The sequence below is a fragment of the Pipistrellus kuhlii genome, unplaced genomic scaffold (genome assembly GCF_014108245.1).
Source record: "Pipistrellus kuhlii isolate mPipKuh1 unplaced genomic scaffold, mPipKuh1.p scaffold_m20_p_3, whole genome shotgun sequence".
In the NCBI taxonomy this organism is placed as follows: Eukaryota; Metazoa; Chordata; class Mammalia; order Chiroptera; family Vespertilionidae; genus Pipistrellus; species Pipistrellus kuhlii.
In genome coordinates this window covers 109732308-109751568 of record NW_023425529.1, presented here as the reverse complement: position 1 = coordinate 109751568, position 19261 = coordinate 109732308, and the positions used below count along the sequence as shown (strand labels likewise).

At 45.6% G+C, this 19261-nt stretch overlaps 1 protein-coding gene across 1 annotated transcript in view; it reads right to left on the bottom strand.

Moving 5' to 3' along the window:
• Positions 1 to 6140: 6140 nt before the first annotated feature.
• The window catches only part of SIAH3 (siah E3 ubiquitin protein ligase family member 3), a 61275-nt gene continuing 48154 nt past the window's right edge, over positions 6141 to 19261 (bottom strand). Inside the window, exon 2 of the mRNA XM_036458241.2 lies at positions 6141 to 7602. Within this exon, the coding sequence (XP_036314134.1) occupies positions 6934 to 7602 (669 nt within the window). The 3' untranslated portion in view covers positions 6141 to 6933. The remainder of the gene's footprint in view (positions 7603 to 19261) is intronic.

Below are 19261 nucleotides of genomic sequence, written 5' to 3'. Positions count from 1 at the left end.
CTCTGTCAGCCGGCCCTGGTCCTGGGTGCTGTCTGCTGAGCTCCGCCATTCTGCCCACCGCTGCCCTCCACCCCCGAATGAGGAGGAAGACTTCTCTCTATCACGTGATTGTAAGAGACTCCAGCTCAGTTCACCTCCGCTATCCTTTTGGGGCTCCATTTCCTGCTCCATCAGAACGTGGCCACTTCCCTCACCGCCTTTCCCACCTTCCTCTTTCTTGCAGGAGGACTCGCTCTCTTCTTCAGGTGACTTGATCGCTCCTTTGTTTTCTGTGACCTCTTTTCTCACCAGTGTGTTCAGCTCTGGATCTGAGAATCTAATGGTCAGCCAGTCATACCCACAGCAGAATCCCATGGCGAGAGAGTTAAAAATCAGAACCCTGATTCTGCCCCAGATCTCCTGGATCGGAATCTCTGGTTCTGGGTCCCAGAAATCAAGTTCTCCAAATAATTCTTAAGTACACTAACGTCTGAGAACTGAAACTCTAGATTTCAGTGTAGAGCCTGAACTTGGCCGCCCTCCCCTGCCAAACTTCAGGAGCTCAGTTTCTCCCTTCCTCCCGTAGAGTCTCTTTCTAGCACTGGCAACCTCACCCATCTTTGAGGGTATTTTGATGGGAAGAGAAAATAACTGAGACTCTGTGGGGTTCAGAATTGTCCCCAAAGAGGACATGGCCTGAAAACTAACCTGGCTCATGAATATTCATGCTGGCCATTCGGTCCGTTTTGAACACTCAGATCAATTCAGGGCATTCTGTATAAGCCTTTGTGAGAGCAGGGAACAGGCTGGGGAATAAGAAGGTAGGGAAGAAGATAGAGGCTAAAAGGAATTGCCAGGCAATAGGATTAGAACTCTTGCTCAATCCTGATCTTGCCAGTAAGTAACACTAAGCCTGAAATTAAAGAATTAAACCGTGAAGGCTCCCTTGACAACTGATCTGATAAGCCTAGAAGTAAATTTCAGAGACACTGTCATCTGGAAGAGGCAGGGGACAGCTGAGATAAGGGGCACAGGGAGGAAGGGGGCTGGGAGTGATGGCCTGTTTCTTTCTTTGCAACCCAGTGGTTCGCACCATATGCTGAAATAGTATTGGGAGCAAATTAGTTGCTAGGGCTTTTATTCACCTCCAGTAGCACTTTCTTCCCTACATCCAATTATAACTTTAAGATGGAGGCAAAGTGAAAAGGGGAGGAAGATAATGAAACATAAGTCAAATGTGGCAGCTGGCAAATTTCTGATTATTGCACTTTCCCTTGTAGCATTTCATTTCTATCTTCTCACATTGCACAGTAGCCTATGGGGAGGAAACAAACCCAACAATAACACAGAACAACTCTGAAGGGTTCGAGGAAACAATATCAAATGCAATTTAATGACATTTTCCATGGGAGACAGGGTGGAGATAAAGCAGTATTCTCAGTTTGCTTCTTCTTGACTTTAACATTAAATTAATATACATCAATTGAAGTAAAATGATTTTTGATTACCTTTCTCTTCCTTATCTCAATAACTTAAACAAAAAAAAGTTAAAAAAGGGAAAGGAGTATTTATAGACTAACACACAAGGCAAAATATTTCCACACAATATTGGAAAAGACAAACTCTAACCCTAGTAGACAACCCATGTGATAACCTGCTCTTAGGGGTAAAAAATAAATGCTTATCTGCAACAGGTCTCCTGGACCTCTTGCCATTGTTTGTCTTGACTGGCCATTCTCCAATTTAACACAAAGGAAAACTCACCAATTCTTGAAGAAAGTTTCTTGAACAAATTATCTGAAGTTTAACAATCTACTAGGTGACTCTGCTCTTACTCCTTACGCTATGTATAGCTGAACTTCAATCAGAGCATAATTCTTTGACTTCCAGCCCACAGCCCTTCCCCTTCCCCCAGAAACTGGATCCCAGTGGAAGCTTCAACAAGCCTCACCTCTTCCCTCCCTTACATGGAAACCACTGGGATCAGAGTAACTGATTCACTCTTGAGCTTGGAGACTCTGCCTGTTTCAAGGCACTTAGTCTGCAGTTTCTTGTGACTTCGATCCTAGTGGGAACCATGCCCTTAATTTAGAAAGTGTGTTGCTCTGGGCTATGGACTATGAATGGGGTCCTTTTCAGGTTGCAATGAAGTGAAGGAGCCAGGGTAGAAAGGTAAGAAGCTGGGCTCTGTTCTCCATGGGACTCATTTCTTGACTCATCCCCTTTCCTGTCTCTCAGCTCCTCTCTTGGTGTTTGAAACCACTGCTCACTTTGCCCTTCTCAGGTATTGGATATTTCCAATCTCTAATTTAAAAATAAAATATTTCTTTAGATTGGATTTTGGTCTACATGTAGAAATAAGAAAGATGACCTATAAGAACAAGTAACAGGAGATACCGGTATTGTAGAGCTTGGTTTTACTTTTTGGACTGGGATGACCAAAAGGCTGGTGAAAGTAATTGAATAAAACTTCCCACACTGGAGTAGCGCAGGGAATGTTGTTGAAGCAGCTTAGAGGCCTCAGTCTCTTCTGGAGGACAGTTTGTATTTTCCCAATAATTTGCTGTTTCACTGGCTTGCCTGTCAACTGTGCTCCTGTAGTGAGGCCACCGGGATCTTGCTTCATCATTTAAAGTCCTGTGTATACTAGAGTTGTCTAAGTAATGGTGTGCCGGTTACTGTTTAAAGACTAGATCTCTGAGAGGTAAAAGCCTAGTTAATAACACTTGTCAATTTCTGTGGTATAAATGCTACCCTCAGTGTCAATTTCAAGCCATGTCGCTAAATGTGGAGTTGGTAGATGTGCTGTAGGACACCATTATATAGTGTGCTCACCATATAAATATGACAGATGGTAATAACCTCTAGAGCACAGAAAACAAATAAGTAGTGAAATAATTAGGAAGTGATGAGTTTTGAGTATTATCTTTGTTTTATAACTTATTTAATTGCAAATGTATACAATTTAATTTTTAGTAATGGCTGTGTTTAACATTTGTCTCATACACATCTTTTAAAAATTTAACAACTGGTATACAAGCCACCGTTAGCACACCACTCTGTCTTGGGCTGGGAAAAGAGGGGGAAAAAGGAGAAATAAAAGAGCACATTTAATATTAAAGTACTAAAAGGCCTCTATGCCATTCAGACTGTAAGATGATCCTTCTTGGCCTTGGTTCCATGAATTCATTGAAATGACATAGTTGGTATTGTCCAGAAGCCTGGAATCGGAGCTAGATATACTGGGTTTCAGGCTTGGCTCTACCATTTGTTAGCTGTGCAAGCTTAAATAAGTGTCTAAGCTCTCTTAGCTTAAGTTTCTTGTGGATACAATAACGTACTTGCTTCATAAGGTTGTTATGGGAATTAAATGAGATAATAATATATTCCAAGTAGTTAGCCCACTGGGTCACATAGTAAACCCTCAGTAAGTGGTATCCACGAGTATTGCTATTATTATTCGCCTGATCTATTTCTAAACTGTCCACAGTAATTGCAATGATAGGATCTATCTCAGGTGCAAGATCACAGAGATTGATTGTTAGAGACAATCTTCTTTGTATAGCCTGACCTTCATTTCTGCAACAACCATTTGTGTGGGGTCAGGTGCAGGGGCAGAAATGTCCTTCTCTCCACACCTCCTGAAAAAATTGCCCTCAAGCTCAGGTGCCTAATGCTCTAATACTGGTCACTCACTTCTTGCTGTTAAGTAAACTCCTTGGTGCACCATTAAGGCAGCACCTGAATGGGATGGAATGAGGCAGCCAGTTCCCAGGGCTCTGAGAGTCTAGAATGAGGAGCCTGGAGTGGGTGATCAGATACATGAGGATTCCCACACTCCTCAAACACCTTTCTATTCCCCCCTCCCCACTCCCTGCTTCCAAGTAGACTAGTTCTTCAAGCTGTGATGCCTCTAAAAGCAAATCTGTCTGTCTGCTTCCCCAAGTACCCCAGGATCAAGACCCAGCTGACCCTCAGGCCCACAGTCCACTATTGAGGTGGGAACATTGCTGAATGTTTTGGGTCAGACTTCTTATTGAAGGAACACCAAGTTTGTGGTTGATTTACCGGGTTCTAGTAGTGGTCCCAACCACTTGATATGCGACTTTGGAAAGGTCATTTAATGTCTCTGAAACTTCATTTATTTATTTATTTTTTTAGTATCCTGAGGATACTAATGAGATTAACCTGAGACTCAAACGAGGGAGCCCTTTATGACTGTAAAGCTCAACACAATGTGCTTAGTTGGTACCAATCTCTGCCCCTGTTCTTGAAACCAGTCTCTCTGTCTCTGCTCATTGTTTTCATTGGCCCCTTTTGCTTCCATCCTTCACACGTGGATATAGAAAGAGGCTTTCTTGACAAGACCATAGATGGACAAAAATAACGCACTCCTACCCTTCATGCGAAAAGTTTCTAGTAATCAAAACTATGGGTTCCTAGCTAGGATCACTTATTCCTAAGACAGACGTGGGAGCAATAGCAATAATGTGAAGTTATTCCCAGTCTGGCTCAGGGAACTTGGCACCACAGGAAGGCAGAGGTAATGTTTGCAGGAGTCCTGAGGCTCCAGGAACACTAGGCTCTAACTGAGGTTTTGTTTGTCTATTTATCTGGGCACCTGTGATGCTGCACAAATCCTACAAAAGTGGTTGAGTAGCAGAAACCGGGGAGGACCTGTGGATTCCGGGGAAGCAACTTGCAGCCAAGGGGGTCTTAGGTTCCAGGTGAGGGCCTGGGAGAAAGCAAGGAGCCAGGTGAGCCAGTCCCTCCGTGCTGATCAACTGGCCCAGTTTGCTCCTATTCTTGACCCTCTGTATGGTCTGAGGGGGGCAGCTGGTGCCTGGTAGGATGTTCTGACTCAGCTAAGAGAAAGGAGGTTGTAATCTGATGCTTACCTTCATCAGTGATACAATATTTATTGGTCCCTTACAGCTCTAAAAGAAGGAACCTCAGCCCCAGGGTCCTAGCAATCACTGTGTGACTAAAGGGGATTTCATTATTAAATCTTCTATTGACTGGCACCACCCTTCAGGTGCTTGCGGTGTGGGTTGGTGATACAGGTGGCTAGACCCATGGTCAGCAAACTGCAGCTCGCAAGCCACATGCAGCTTTTTGGCCCCTTGACTGTAGCTCTTCCACAAAATACCACGGCCTGGGCGAGTCTATTTTGAAGAAGTGGCGTTGGAAGAAGTATAAGTTGAAAAAAATTTGGCTCTCAAAAGAAACTTCAATCATTGTAGTGTTGATATTTGGCTCTTTCGACTAATGAGTTTGCTGACCACTGGGCTAGAGGATTGCCTGGTCATTAAGGGAAGGGCATTTTTGTGTTTCAGGGTTGATTATTTTTGGCGGGGAAAAGCTTGCTGGTGGCCAGCCAGGGCAAGCTGCCTGAAACTAAGTGCTCACTTGGAGGCCCGCCAGGATCCAGCCAAGGGGCTGGGTTGAGGGAGTGAGGCAGAGAGCAGCATCGGTTGGCGAAAGGCCCACTCGGTTCTGATGAGCGTGGTGTGGGGGTTGGCGCCATGCTTCTTCGGCGACTGGAGAGTGGCCAAGGGGAGAGCAAAACTGACAAAAAGGAGGACGAAGAGGGCCTACGGGGAAAGATTACAGATAGTCCACCTTGAACAGAAGAGACCAAGTTGACTAAACATGCTATTCTCTTCAAATATGTGACAGATTTCAATAAGATGTTGACAAATTGTTCTAACAGCCAATAAGAGAAAGCCATCCAGACAGGGGCAATGTGGACGTTCATTCAGGCTGCAGCACGGTGCCAAGTGCACACTTGCTCAGTGATAACACCTGTGTGCCGAATGGGGTTCTCAGAGCAACTGGCAAAGTGAGGGAAGGAAAGCGGACCCTCCCTGGCACATGAGGACCTGGGCCAGCCCTCCAGGCCCAGGATCGGGGCACAGACTCCATGCTCCTCGTATCTGATGGTGAGCTGAGGTTCTGTTCTGGTTTATAAGGTTCCACGAGCACAGTGGGTTCTTTGCGTGATACCAAGGTGCTCGTTGCTAGTGAAAGGACTGATGGATTTTTAATTTGATGCTAAAACTCTCTGAGGAGAGAACACCCTCCCAGAGGTGGGAGATTAATTTTATCCGTGTTTTTTTCAGCTGCTTCTCTTTCCCCACATCTTGCCCATCTTTTTTTTACTGCTCAGAAGAGGGCGAAGAGGTTTTCAAGAAAGCACCAGGAACGTGAGGACATTGATTCCAGAGCAGGAAAGGATGGCACAGGCCGAGAGCAAGCCCGCAGCAGCCTGCCAACGAGGGCTCCCTGTCTGCCCCTGCCCTGAGCCCTGGGACCAACCAGAAGACTCATCGTGTGATGGAGCCTCCAGCCCGGGGCCCTCTGGCCTTCTGAGGAGACACAGTCCCTCACCTCCAGCAGCACAGCTCTGCCCCCTGTGTCTGCTTGGTCTGAACTGTGTCTCTGAACGGGCCCGGTCCCTTCCCAACCAGCTGTTCTCACACACTTCAGAGTTAGCTCTCCCTGAAATGGACTGAAAAGAGAAGGGAGAAATGGTTTGGATACCAACTCTCTTTTCAACCCCAACAGTCTGCTTTGTGGTCTGGGTGAATTTTGCTCATTTTGGAAGCCATGGAGAAGGGAATTGGGGTGGGGGGTAATAATAATCATTCCGATTTAATAAAAATGATCTGTAAAACTATTCCAACTAATCAGGACAAACATTACACCAAGATCTTGAATCACAGGATGTTTACATAATATAATGCCCAAGGCAGACAACTATTAGACACCACTAAGTACCTGAGACAAAAAACAAACAAACAAACAAACAAACAAACAAAAAAACAAACAAAGAAAGAAGGAAGGGAGGCAGGGAGAGAAGAAGAATAAATAGGAATTTGGAGATCCGGAGGGCACAAGCAGAGTTCCTTGGAGGAGGGGTGGCTGAGTGTGAGCCTCCGGTGGCCTCTCACTTCACATCTCAGCATCTGAGGAGCAGCCCTCTGTGGCAGTGATGGCGATGCCGATGGCAAGGCTGCCGTTGTCGGAGAAGAGCTGCGCCAGCGAGGTGTTGAGGACGAGGCAGTCCCCGTCGGTGATCACCGAGTCCACACACTCGAGCACGGACCTGGGGGTGGCCTCCCACTTGAGGCGCCGGTGGTTCCTGTTGAGCTCCAGGCGGTAGGTGAAGCAGTCGGCCTGGGTGGGGGTCCCGATCAGCATCATGGTGGCAAAGAACTGGGGGTGCCCTTCGTGCCTCTCCTGCTTCCTGAGCACCAGCAGGAAGTGGTGGCCCAGGCAAGCGTGCACGATGATCCAGTCCGCGGGGGCGGGGAGGTGCATGTCCGTGGCCAGGAAGACGATCTCGGCTCCCTGCAGGATATCCACCCTGTGCGTCTGCCGCAGGTGAGGCACCACCACCTCCAGGCGGCCCTCCCAGGGGCAGGAGGACAGGGGGCAGGTGCAGGGCATCACCCGGCTGGCACGCAGCTCGGCCTGCTGGTGGTGGAGGTGGTGCGGGTGGGCGTGGTGGCGCAGGTGGCGGTGCCCGTGGTGGTGGCGGTGGCGGTGGGCCAGGGGGCGGTGGGGGCAGCCACCTGGCTCCGGAGCGCTCTGAGTGACGGCGCGGCAGTTGGACACATACTGTGGGACGAAGAGAAGGCTGTTAGTTGGGTCAGTTAGTGTGAGGTCAGTCTCCCAGCCTGGCCGAGACTCCCTGGTGTCCAGCGTGGTACAAGCAGGCTTTCCGGTGCAGGGAGAGGAAACTGTTTCTTACAGAATGAGAGCTGCGGGACTGTTACCCAAAGGGGCAGCTCCATTTTACACCCCCATCAGCACGTAAGAGAATTCCAGGTTCTCTGCATCCTTGCCAACACTTGTTATCTGTTTTGACAAATACTTGGGGACAAAATTGTTTTTGAATGTTTTGCCAAATTTAGATGCTGAAATATTGTTAAGTCCTTTCTGTCATTTCATTTCGGTACAAAACCTAAATTTACTCAATTAAAAAATAGAAGGTCCTTCAAAAGATTCCTCCTACAAGAAGACAATTTCCAAATATAATGGAACATTTTTAAAAGTCTAGAAAGATAAATGAGGACACGGTGAATGCTTTGCATGATTGATATTCTACAAACGCAGTCCAGAAAATGCACTAGTTATGCCTTTCGGATTCTTTAATAAGATACTCAAACAGATAGGAAATTTTCCCCCGAACATGCAGTGTGATGGTCTTTAGTTGTAGAAAACAAAAACAACAACAACAAAAAACCTTTCTTTTGCTTTTTTGATACTGTCGATACTTATGTGCAGGCACTGGAGGTCAATGGATTATTGCTCCTATTTTATTGTATTATTGCTAGTATTTAAAAAAAAAATGTTGGCAAGTTCCCCCTTGTCCTTCCAGTGGCGTCCGGGCTGGTGCTGTTTTGGGTGCCCTCCTCATGGTTTCCAAGGTAACTGGTGGGACGCAGAGCTGGTCTTATGCAACCAGACAACGTCCCCAGAGAGGAAGCCTGGCCCGGACTGCGGGGACCCCTGGGACTCTGCCCCCAGGCACACTTCTGCTCTGTCCCAGGCAGCCTCCTCCCTCAGGCTCTCCTAACCTTTTGTTCCTCACAGTAGTGTCCCCCAAATGCCCTTAAAACCTCAGAGCCATGACGGTACCTTCTGCTCAGGTCTGAGTAAACGTTTACTGAGCACCTGCAATAGCCAGACCCGGGGGGGCCGGGAGCACAGCCACGAGCAAAATACATAGCATGTTTCTTGGTGTGGGGAGAGCAGACATTAGTGTGCATGTGATAACTGCTGTTTTCACAAGGGTCCTCCCTGTAACATGAGGACTGTAATTCATTTTGTTCAGGTGAAGAAACAGGCTTCCTGTAGGAATGTGCCTGGGGTTACAAAGCTGGTAATTGAAAGACAGATTCATTTGTTACACCTCCTAACTCAGCACAGCCGCATCCCTGCCCCTCCTCCATCCCTTTAGTTTTCTTATTAACTTAATTAGCCTGCAGGACCTGGGCTGCTGAATGGAGGTGGCAGCTATGCGGGGGGCGCTCCAAGCAGGAGGCCGTCACAGGGCTGCCCTACCCTGGGTGCCCTGAGGGAGAGGGTGTCCTTCTGCCCTAGCTCTCCAAGCTCCTCCTGGACTTCAGAGCCTCTGGGCACTTAACCCTCCCCTGGCTTCGGTGTATAGAGGACAAGCACTGCCCATGTTTGTCTCCCTGGACCAGACCCAGAGAGTGGCTAATAGCTGAGGTGTCTAGCTAGCTTCCCTTTCATCAGGGCATGCAGTGGACACACACACACACACACACACAGACACACACACACACACACACACACACACACACACACACACACACGGTGTGCTGGGATGACCACCCTGGCAGTGGAGGTGACCTATAGGCAAGTAGGGACCTGCCAGCACTGCCTCCAGTTGTTCGCCCAGCTGCCAGTTTCTGCACCTCTCCTGGGAATGCTGCCAACCCAGAGAGCGAGCTACGGTGCTCCTGCCCTGTCCCTGGATGGCGGCTACTGGGCAGTCTGCTGGCACCAACCTGCACAGCCACCAGGCCCAGGAAGGAGCAGGCTGTCCAAGAATCCTCCTAACATTCAACCACTGGGGATGTGCCTGCAACCAAGGTACATGCCCTTTTGATCGGAATTGAACCTGGGACCCTTCAGTCTGCAGACTAATGCTCTATCCACTGAGCCAAACTGGCTAGGGCTCACACTTAGTCTTTACAACAACCAGGAAAGAAACATATTGTGTTTGTCTTATTGATGAAGAAACTGATATACAGAGAGGTTGAGTCACATGACCAAGGTCACACAGCTTATAAGGGGTGCAGCTGGGAATGGAGCCAGATCAGTTAAAGGTGATATAGGTCATAGACCAGGAAGATCACAGCCTGAAAGTAGACTCTGGTTGTTTTGTATGTTTTCTTCAGTTTACTTGTCCAGCAGTGTTGAGTAAGTCAGTTTCCCCATCAGCAAAATATTTATCTCAAAGGGTTATTAGGGAATCAAATGAAATAATGCCTTTAAAACAACATCAAGTATTTATCAAACAGCTTTAAAACCACATCAAGTATTATATCAAGAGAGCATTTCCATAGAGAGGGGCTTTGGGATAAAGACTCCGCGGCCTTCTGCCTCAGTCCATGCCTACTTGTGCCTATCCTGGTGAGCTGATCTTTGCCCCTGGGCAGTATTCCGGGCTGAGAACAGGCCAACATGGGAGTCTGGAGACCCCAACAGTGCACTGGGCCGGGGCCTCTTCTCCCAAAGCTGAGCCATGATGACAAACCTTCTGAAATTCCCATCTCAGAAACAATCTCTGGGTGAACTATTTTCCAGATCCCTTTTCCATCTTCTCCATCCTGTTCTGTGTGGCTAACTTTTGAGATGTGAAATCAAAGCAAGGAGGAGTGGGAAAGAGATACCTAGATCTCCCTTTCTTCCCAGCCTCCAAATTCTCGCCAGGGTCTCCCATTGGCCGAACCCAAGCAGAGCCCAGAGATATGCCCTCAGCGAGGGTCGGCTCCCTTTGGAAGTGGTCTGGGTGAGGTGCTCAGGTGAAGAGGGAATCCCCACCTGCTATGCAAATGTCGCCATTCCTTCCTCTGTGATGTTTGCTGATCTGACCAAGCTGGCCCTCCTAGGCTGAGATTTGATGAGGTTGAGGGAGGAGGTGGGAAGGGTAGAATTCCTACCTACAATTCACTTGGCCACTTAACAAATGTGTATACACCACCTACTATTTGCAACAGGCTGAGAACGCTAAGCAGAATAAGATCCTTGTTCCGGCCCCAGTAACTCAATGTAGTTATACTGTGTTTCCCCGAAAATAAGACCTAGCACATGGAAAGATAAGAGATCCCCTGAAAATAAGACCTAGTGCAACTTCGGGAGAAAAAATTAATATAAGACACTGTCTTATTTTCGCAGAAACGGGTATATCAGAGGATAGAATACAAAAATTCAGGATGCAGTGGGGGCTCTGACTGCAAATGGGGGAGATGGCTATTCTAGTCAGTGCAAAGCATGAGTGATGAATGCTCTCACAGAACAGGCAAAAGGGTTTGCTGACAAGATGAATAGCAAGTTAGAAGAAGCCGGGTTTAAAAGAACATGGGATAGTGAAGAAAAGACAAGTCCCATGTAATTAAGTAGATGGAGGACCTGGGAGGGATGGAGAGGAGTTGGGCCATGGTGCTGGAGAGCAGTCGGATCATTTTGCCCAAAATTGTAACCTGAGCTGAGGCGCCAAGGTGGCACCAGGCCTGGTCCTGATAGAAGTCAGTAGGAGGGCCCAAGAGATACAACTTCATGTGTTAGGGGGCTCCTGCAGGCAGCCCCAGCAGGGCCAGCTCCAAGCTGGTGCTCAGGATGGGGCCAGCCACCAATCCCCCACACTGGTTCAATCATTGGACTCTGGCAAAGGGCATTGCACCTAGGCTGTCCCATGGCTTCTGTTAGGCCTCAACTTCCACTAGCCGTTTCATTTTTTAATTGCTGCCGGGTAACAGAGCACCGGGGGTGTAATCTAAAGTGACAGAAGTCAATGACTGTGCAAATAGAGCGAGACATTATAAACTCCAGGAGAACCGGGTGCTTGCTGTGCCCCAGGAAGATGCTAAGAATAAAAACAGGCTTATTCTTCATTTCTTCCCGCTCCATTTTCTAATGCTAAATACGTTTCATTTAAATGATCTTTGTGTGAGTGGAGGTCACAGGGCTGCTGGTAGGAAGAAGGAATTCTTTTAATTGGCAAAATGCTAATCGCTTTGGAAAGTGAATTCTAATCTTTCCATCTAATACAGTGGATGTGTGAGTAATTACTTTCCTTCACTAAACTGTTAGTGCAACATTAGTGATTACGCTAATTAAAACTAATGAACTCTTACAGGCTGATAAACCCCAGTCAGTCCACCGACGCCTTCCCTCCCATTTGGAAGAAAGATCTTGAATTAACCTTTAGAGCATTGTGCAAAATTGGGTTTAAAAATGTTAGGCTTTATGGACTGCATATAATTCTTTCCACAAGCATTAGTGAGACCATTTCCACTGAGGGTGTAATTGAATTTAAAAACACTTCCTTAATTGGATCAGCCACACTCCCATGGTTGGTAATGGCCATCTCTCTAAATCCTGGCGTCCAAAGGCGGAACCTGCCCCGGAAAATCACGTGACCTTTTCTCCGGCGTCTGCTCCCAAAATTTAGTGGACAGCTTTGCCCTTCCACTTGTTTCCAGGAACACGGCCATGCGAATGAAACCCAGCTGAAGGAGGATTTTTGTACCCAATGTCAAACGAAGGACATTTGCTCTGAGTTTTCTCAGGCCTTATTTGTGAAAGTTAATTAACTGGGGTTTTCAGTGCTGGGGGAAAGGGGAAAGGCAGCGATGCATTTTACACCCAGAGAGGAAGAGCAAGTACGTGGGGTACTATTTCTGATAGATTAAATAGAGAAGGTAGCCGGACACACACAGGCTGTATTGGAAGGAAGAGTACCCCTGCTGGCTGCTTCCAGAGGGGAGGCGGGGGCGCGGAAGAGAGCAAGGGCCCGGGTACAGGCACCTTTAAGGATAGGGGACGAGGCTTAGGGCACTCAGCACACGCTGATTGGTGATTAGGGACCTAGGGTCTTAGGAAATCGGGGGGCTTAGGGTATTTGGCAGGTACTGATTGGTGGTTCAGAGCTCAGGAATGTCTGGCTGCAGGTGGGGTTTACATCTGTTTATCAACTGGAGGAAGGGAGGATCTATCAATTTCAGGGCCGAGAAATGGGATAAAGTCAAGGCCTGAACCAAACTGAGAATCAGGTCCACTGAGAAGAGAGAATGATTGTAACTGCTCTCAGGCTCCACTTGGTAGTGTGAGAAAAATCCTCAATGTTTCTGGGAAGGACAGCGAAGGCTGAAGGCCGAGTGCTGCTCACTCCACTTTCCTGGAGTGGGCATCAGTGGATAGGCTCCCACCTCTCTTTCTCAAAATCTGACGTGATTGTATGTGTGTCCACAAAACCCAGGAGGACTCTGAAACGCTTCCTAACAGTTAAGAAACAAGTTAAAGTGAGATAGGAAACAATGGCTTTTATCACCTGGGACAGAACATCCTCATTTGAAAGTGTATCTTGCACTCCTTTCTCTCAAACTTAGTTATACTTGGTTCACAGGTGGGTGAGGTCTTCCTGTGGAAGATGATATCTATAATTTTCTTTAAATGACTTTAGAGGAGAGGATGTGGTATAAATGTGTACATTTTTAACCTATACTGTAGGGGTTATCAATTCCCTAATCAGCAATTCACACTTTGAGGTGATCACCTATTTGATTAGAAAGGCCACATTCCAGAGATAACGATGGCAATTGCCTGAATTAGCATCATATTTCTGATTTACAACAGGAGCTGTAATTAACATTTCTGCAGAGGTTTGCATTGGAGAAACCAGGTTGGTTTCTTTGTTTCATGAGAAAGGCAAATTGCCACATGCATCACCTACAACTCCTAATTGAGAGCTTGTTTGGAGAGCGCAGCTGCTCATACCTTTGACCAAAGATGGTTCTCTCTTCTAGTGGGAAGGTTGTCCTCTTCCACAGTGTGAGGAGGGAAGCACATGGAGGAAATGGACACCAGCTTAGCCAGCATATCAGTGGAATCAGCCCAATGGGGTGACAGATGTTGCGGCAGATCACCCTCACATGTTTTGTATTCATTTTGCACAGAGTGTAACCAGTAGTTTCTTAATTAGCATAATAGATGCTAGAAATTTCTCTTTGATGAAATTCATAGTTTTCAAGCTATGAAGATTGGTTAAATGATTTCAGAGAGATTCTCTACTCTAGGAATGGGCCCGGAAGCTTATTCCCTAAGTACTGCTGTATCTGTCCACTGAGTCAAGGACTTATGCTGGCCTCATGGGATCTCTAAGGGTATCAAAATCTTGGCTCTCATATATCACTGCATATATATCAAACTGGTTATGAAAAAATTGAACCACTTTCTTACACCTTATATCAAACAGCTATTGCTCTTAAAAACCTCTCCTCAGCTCCCACCTTAGGTTCTGCCTTCAAGTTCACCCAGATTAGGTCCTGATTGGTCAGTTTCTATGCCAGTCAGCGTCAAAAGCTCCACTTCCTAGGCAGGCATTGGCTCCTCACAGTTCATCCAGATTTGGTTCTGATTGGTTGGTTTCTATGCCAGTCAGCATCAAAAGCTCTACCTCCTATTCAGTTAATTGGCTTCTCTGGAAAACTCAGAATGGCCCTGCTTTCACGTTGGTACCAGCGCTTCAGTCATGCCCCCAGTCCACTACAGGGTATATCTCTGGCCCCACTGAGAAGTGGCACCTCAGGTCTGTGCTGGTGGAAATTTTGAATTCTCATCCCTGACCTAACCTTCTTAGAGTGCAAACTCCATTAAGGCAAATATTTGTCTTGTTCATTCTTAGTTTACTCATAGACTTTACCTGTGTCTATGCATCTATGCTAGCACCACATGTTGACTGGTGAAATGGTCGTTTCAGTCGTCATGGTCACTGCCTTTTTATATATATAGATGCTTTTCCAATGCCAGTGGAACCTCTGTTCTATAACTTAATTCATTCTGGACAGCTGCTTGAGAAGTGATTTATTAAAAAACCAAATAATTTTTTTCCCATTAGAAATAATATAAATTAAATTCATCTGTTCCAGACCCTATTTTAACCTTTCTCGATTGCCTGTGATCATTATTTTGTGAGCACTTTCACATCCTTAGTAGCATCAGCACTCTTGATGGCCTTTCTATATTTTAAAATTGTGCTAATTATCAATTTTGCCATGCCACAGTCAGTATCTATATCAGACATGTGAACACCTCTATCATACTTTGCAATTATTTTGTTTCTAAGCTCTATTATCATTCTTACAACTTTTCTTTTTCACTTTGCTGTTATCCTAACCTTCATAGGACCCATGGTGACTTATTGTACATATTTTTATATATAAAAGCCTAAGTGACAGGATGACTAGCTGACAGGCCGACTGGCCAGTAGCTAGGATCCACACTGATCTCCAGGAGGAAGACACTCAATGCAGGAGCTGCCAAGCGATAAAAACTTTGCAGAGTGCCCCCTTGCACTCTGGGAACCCTCGGGGATGTCAGACTGCCAGGCAAGGAACCCCACTGGTGCATAAATCCATACATTGGGTCCCTAATTTAATAATAATAAGCAGCAACAAAAGAAAAAAGACATGAAAATATTCACAGAACAATTTCCTGAGATGTTAATAACATGAGGTTTAGCAAAAACTGACTTATACTTGCACATTCTCTTCTTTGTCACCTGAGAGACATATGACTGATTATACAGATATCAGTATGACAGAGTGGTTGAGTTGAGAACCAAAGTTTTGTTTGAAAATGGAGACATTTTTCCATGAGCAACTTGGTTCAGAATCAAATTGTTCGCAATGGGAGATGTTCAAGAACTGAGGTCTGACTGTACATACATATCTATGATAGAGTTTAATTTAAAAATTAGGCACAATAAGAGATTAACAGTAATAACATACTCTGGCCCCTGGCCATAATATATTGTAATAAAAGTTATGTGAATATGATCTTTTCTACCTCTCTCAAAATATCTGGAATTTTCCACTTAAAATCCAGTTACCCATAGTGATTGACCATGGGTAACTGAAATTGTAGAGAGTGAAATCACGAGGGGAGATGGGTACTACTGAATAATATATAGATTATTCTGCGTACTATCTTCCCTACTGCAATGTAAGTTTCTTGGGAATAAGAACGTGGCTATGTTCACTGCTGTGTCTCTAGAACATTATCTGGTACCATGGAAAGCTCAATAAATCTTTTATATGGAATGAATGAATAAATTTCTCTGGGACTTAAACTTTTCTATCTTAGAGGACCTGAGTAAAGTATATATCCCACTGGAATGTTGATGTGACTATTCCCATTCTTCTCCCCCCAACTCTGACCTGCTGGTTTTCTCATAGCCTTTGACTGCTGGAACCATGGGCCTGCTGAATGCAACCTTATTGTGTGTGCAGCATCATCCAGCCCTATCTGTAATACCCTGTGTGAATTGGGCCCCAAGGAATGAGTGCAAAAATGCAAATACTCTGGCTACTGCTATTGCTGTAGGTAACAAACTGCCCTTCATCTCTGACCCAGGAGTCTCATGTCATCCACTATCATCCATGAAACTGAGATGAGCTGCAAACAGGATGAAATCTCAGACTCTTTATAGTTACATTCAACACCTGACAAAATGGGCATTTTGAAATTAAAAAACACACACACATACATGAATATTTATAGAAGGATTAGCTCATAATAATCAAAATTGGAAAAACACCTAAATATCCTTTAGATGGATACTTTGTGGTATAGTCACACAATGAAATGCTACACACCTATAATAGGAGAATGAACTACTACTGCACACAGCAACATGGATAACTTTCAAAAACATGTTGAATAAGAAAAGCTAGACACAGAAGAATACATCCTTAATAATTCTATTTTTATGAAGTTCAAAAACATGCAGTGATGAGGAGGTTTGCACAGTGGTTATCTTTGTGTGGGGCATATTGACTGGAAAGGGATAAGATGGAGTCTCTGGGGGACCAGAAATATCCTAACTCTTGATTTACCTGATTGGCTACATGGGTATACCTACATACATAGATATAGATATGTATATACATATAGACAGATATGTATATCCATGGAACAATACACTAAAGATCTGTGCTCTTTATTGCATGCTATACACACACAAGAAGGAAGGAAGGAAGGGAGGGAGGAAGGAAGGCAGGCAGGCAGGCAGGAAGGAAGGAAGGAAGGAAGGAAGGAAGGAAAGGGAAGGAAGGAAGGGGAAGGAAGAGGAAGGAAGGAAGGAAGGAAGGAAGGAAGGAAGGAAGGAAGGAAGGAAGGAAGGAAGGAAGAAAGGAAGGAAGGAACATATTCAATAGAAAGAAATAAAGGACTTACGAACACTAGAAAGCCTTTGCTTTCATTTTTACAGGTGCTCATATGACCACCTAGAGATCTAGTTGCTGTGATGCCAATAACTAGGGGCACTGGAGGCTGGAAATGAATCGCAACAGGGACAGGTGTTGGGTATCCAGGGAGAGTGAGTCACGTGGGCTTAGAAGGGGTTGTGGCTGACACTCCCCCGGAGACACTGGGCCTGAAAACCAGATGAAAGGCCGTGAAGGTGTCCACAGCCATGCCTGGAAAGGTGTCGGCCTAGTCCCCAGGTTGTAGAGGCAGAAGGCTCCCTTCTGAGACCAGATTAGGGGCTGAGGACTGATGCTAGTACCGCATCAGTTAGAGAAGGCTAACCCCTGACTTTGGCTGAATCAATAGCTCCTTCTTTCTCTACAGCGCCACGGTGAAAAGCTGCTGACAGCTCTCAGTAAATCCCCATAAGTGAGGTGGGGCAGGTGTTTTATTGACTCTAAAGCTTTCCCAGTCACTGGGTACATATTTAATAAAACCTTAGGCTTTAGGGGGAGCGAGGGGAGATATAGAAAAGCAAGAGAATTGCTACCCCTTGGGCTTGGGAGGTTAGCAGTCTGGCCAGTCCCTAATAACTCATTCATCCAATATTCATCTTTAAGTTATTACAGCCACTGTGTGTCTCTAAGGAACACGTTTATTAGTGTGTGCTAAGATAATTAGCGCAATGCACTTCAAGGCAATTGGAATTGTGTCAATAATTGTATTTCCTTCCAGAATTCACCATGGCTACGTCTCCACTTGGTCCTGTTGTATTCACGTTTCCCCCATTGGAGGATGCGCACTTTCTACCAGCATCTCACACCGGCCTGAGGGGGAGGAGATTAACGTCCCAGGCTTAGCGTCTGCAGGCCAGGATGGCTGAGCCCACACAATGCTGCAGCTTGGATCACTTCTGGGAAGGCAGCAGGGGCTGGCCTTGCTTCCTCTCCCTGCTTTGTTCCCGTGCTCTAGGAGTGTCATAGGAAAGAAGACACATGTAAAGTTTCAGCTAATCTAAAGCACCGGATTTTATTCCCTGCACTTGCATAAGTCTCTCTCCCATTCTTGGAATTTCACAAGCAGCCAAACTCTTTTTGCTCTTCTCCGCTGAGAGAAGGCTGGGCCTGGGAGGCTCAGACACGGCAGTGTGCACGCATTACCTGGACATCTTGTGAGAAGGCAGACTGATTCAACAGGTCTAGTCTGGGGCCACGACTCTGCGTCCCTAACCAGCTCCAGGGATGCCCAGGCTGCTGGGTCACAGATCACATTTTTAAGATCAAAAGGCTCAACAGATATTCCCCTTCCACTTACCTCTTCCTACATATCCCTTTCGGAATCAAATATACGATTCTTTAGGACCTCAGACATTTCTCTTACTTCTCTGATTCTTTTATAGCCTCTATCCTTATAGGTTTCAAAGTCCTTTCATAACAGAGGGCTACCCCAACTTGTCAGTCATATGGAGTCCTCATGCGCAGGCAGAGCTTTGAACACAGACCAACCTCACAGGAGGGGTGGGGGAAGCATGAATCTGAGGGAATTTAAAAAATTTTAAATACAGAATGAGGAGTTGTTTTATCTCTCTCTCTCATTCTCATTCAGTATCTAAATTCATTTTTTTTTTTTTAGGAGAGAGCTTAGTTTTATTTTTACTTATTTATTTTTGTTAATCCTCACCTGAGGATATTTTTTCCATTGATTTTTAGAGAGAGTAGAAGAAAAGAGGAAAGTCAGAGAGAGAAACATTGATGTGAGAGAGACACATCAATTGGTTGGCTCCCATGTGGACCCCCAAGCAGGACGAGGATGGAACCTGCAACTGAGGCACATGACCTTGACCAGAATCAAAACCAGGATCCTTCACTCCACTTTTTCTAATCTCTTATTATTTAGTTTAGAAAATGGAGAATTTATTAATTAAAGCCAAGCTCTTGCCCTAGCCAGTTTGGCTCAGTGTCTATAATCTCTTACTATTTAGTTTAATTCTGTTTTCAAGTTCAGAATTTAGAAGTAGCTTCATCCTCTTAGTTCTAAGTAGTAACAATACATAAAGAAACAAAAATCACCCTCTTTGCTACCATTCTGTTGTTACATAGTAAATCCGTTCACTCATTCACTCACTCATTAATTCAACCAATACATATTGAGCAGTTACTATATGCAATGCTGGGGCTTAAATCGTGAACAAGGCAAACGTGGTCCCGGTCATCAGAGACCTGACATTTCCAGCAGGGGCAGAAAATGCTCTCAGAGGCCTGGGAGGGATTTGCAG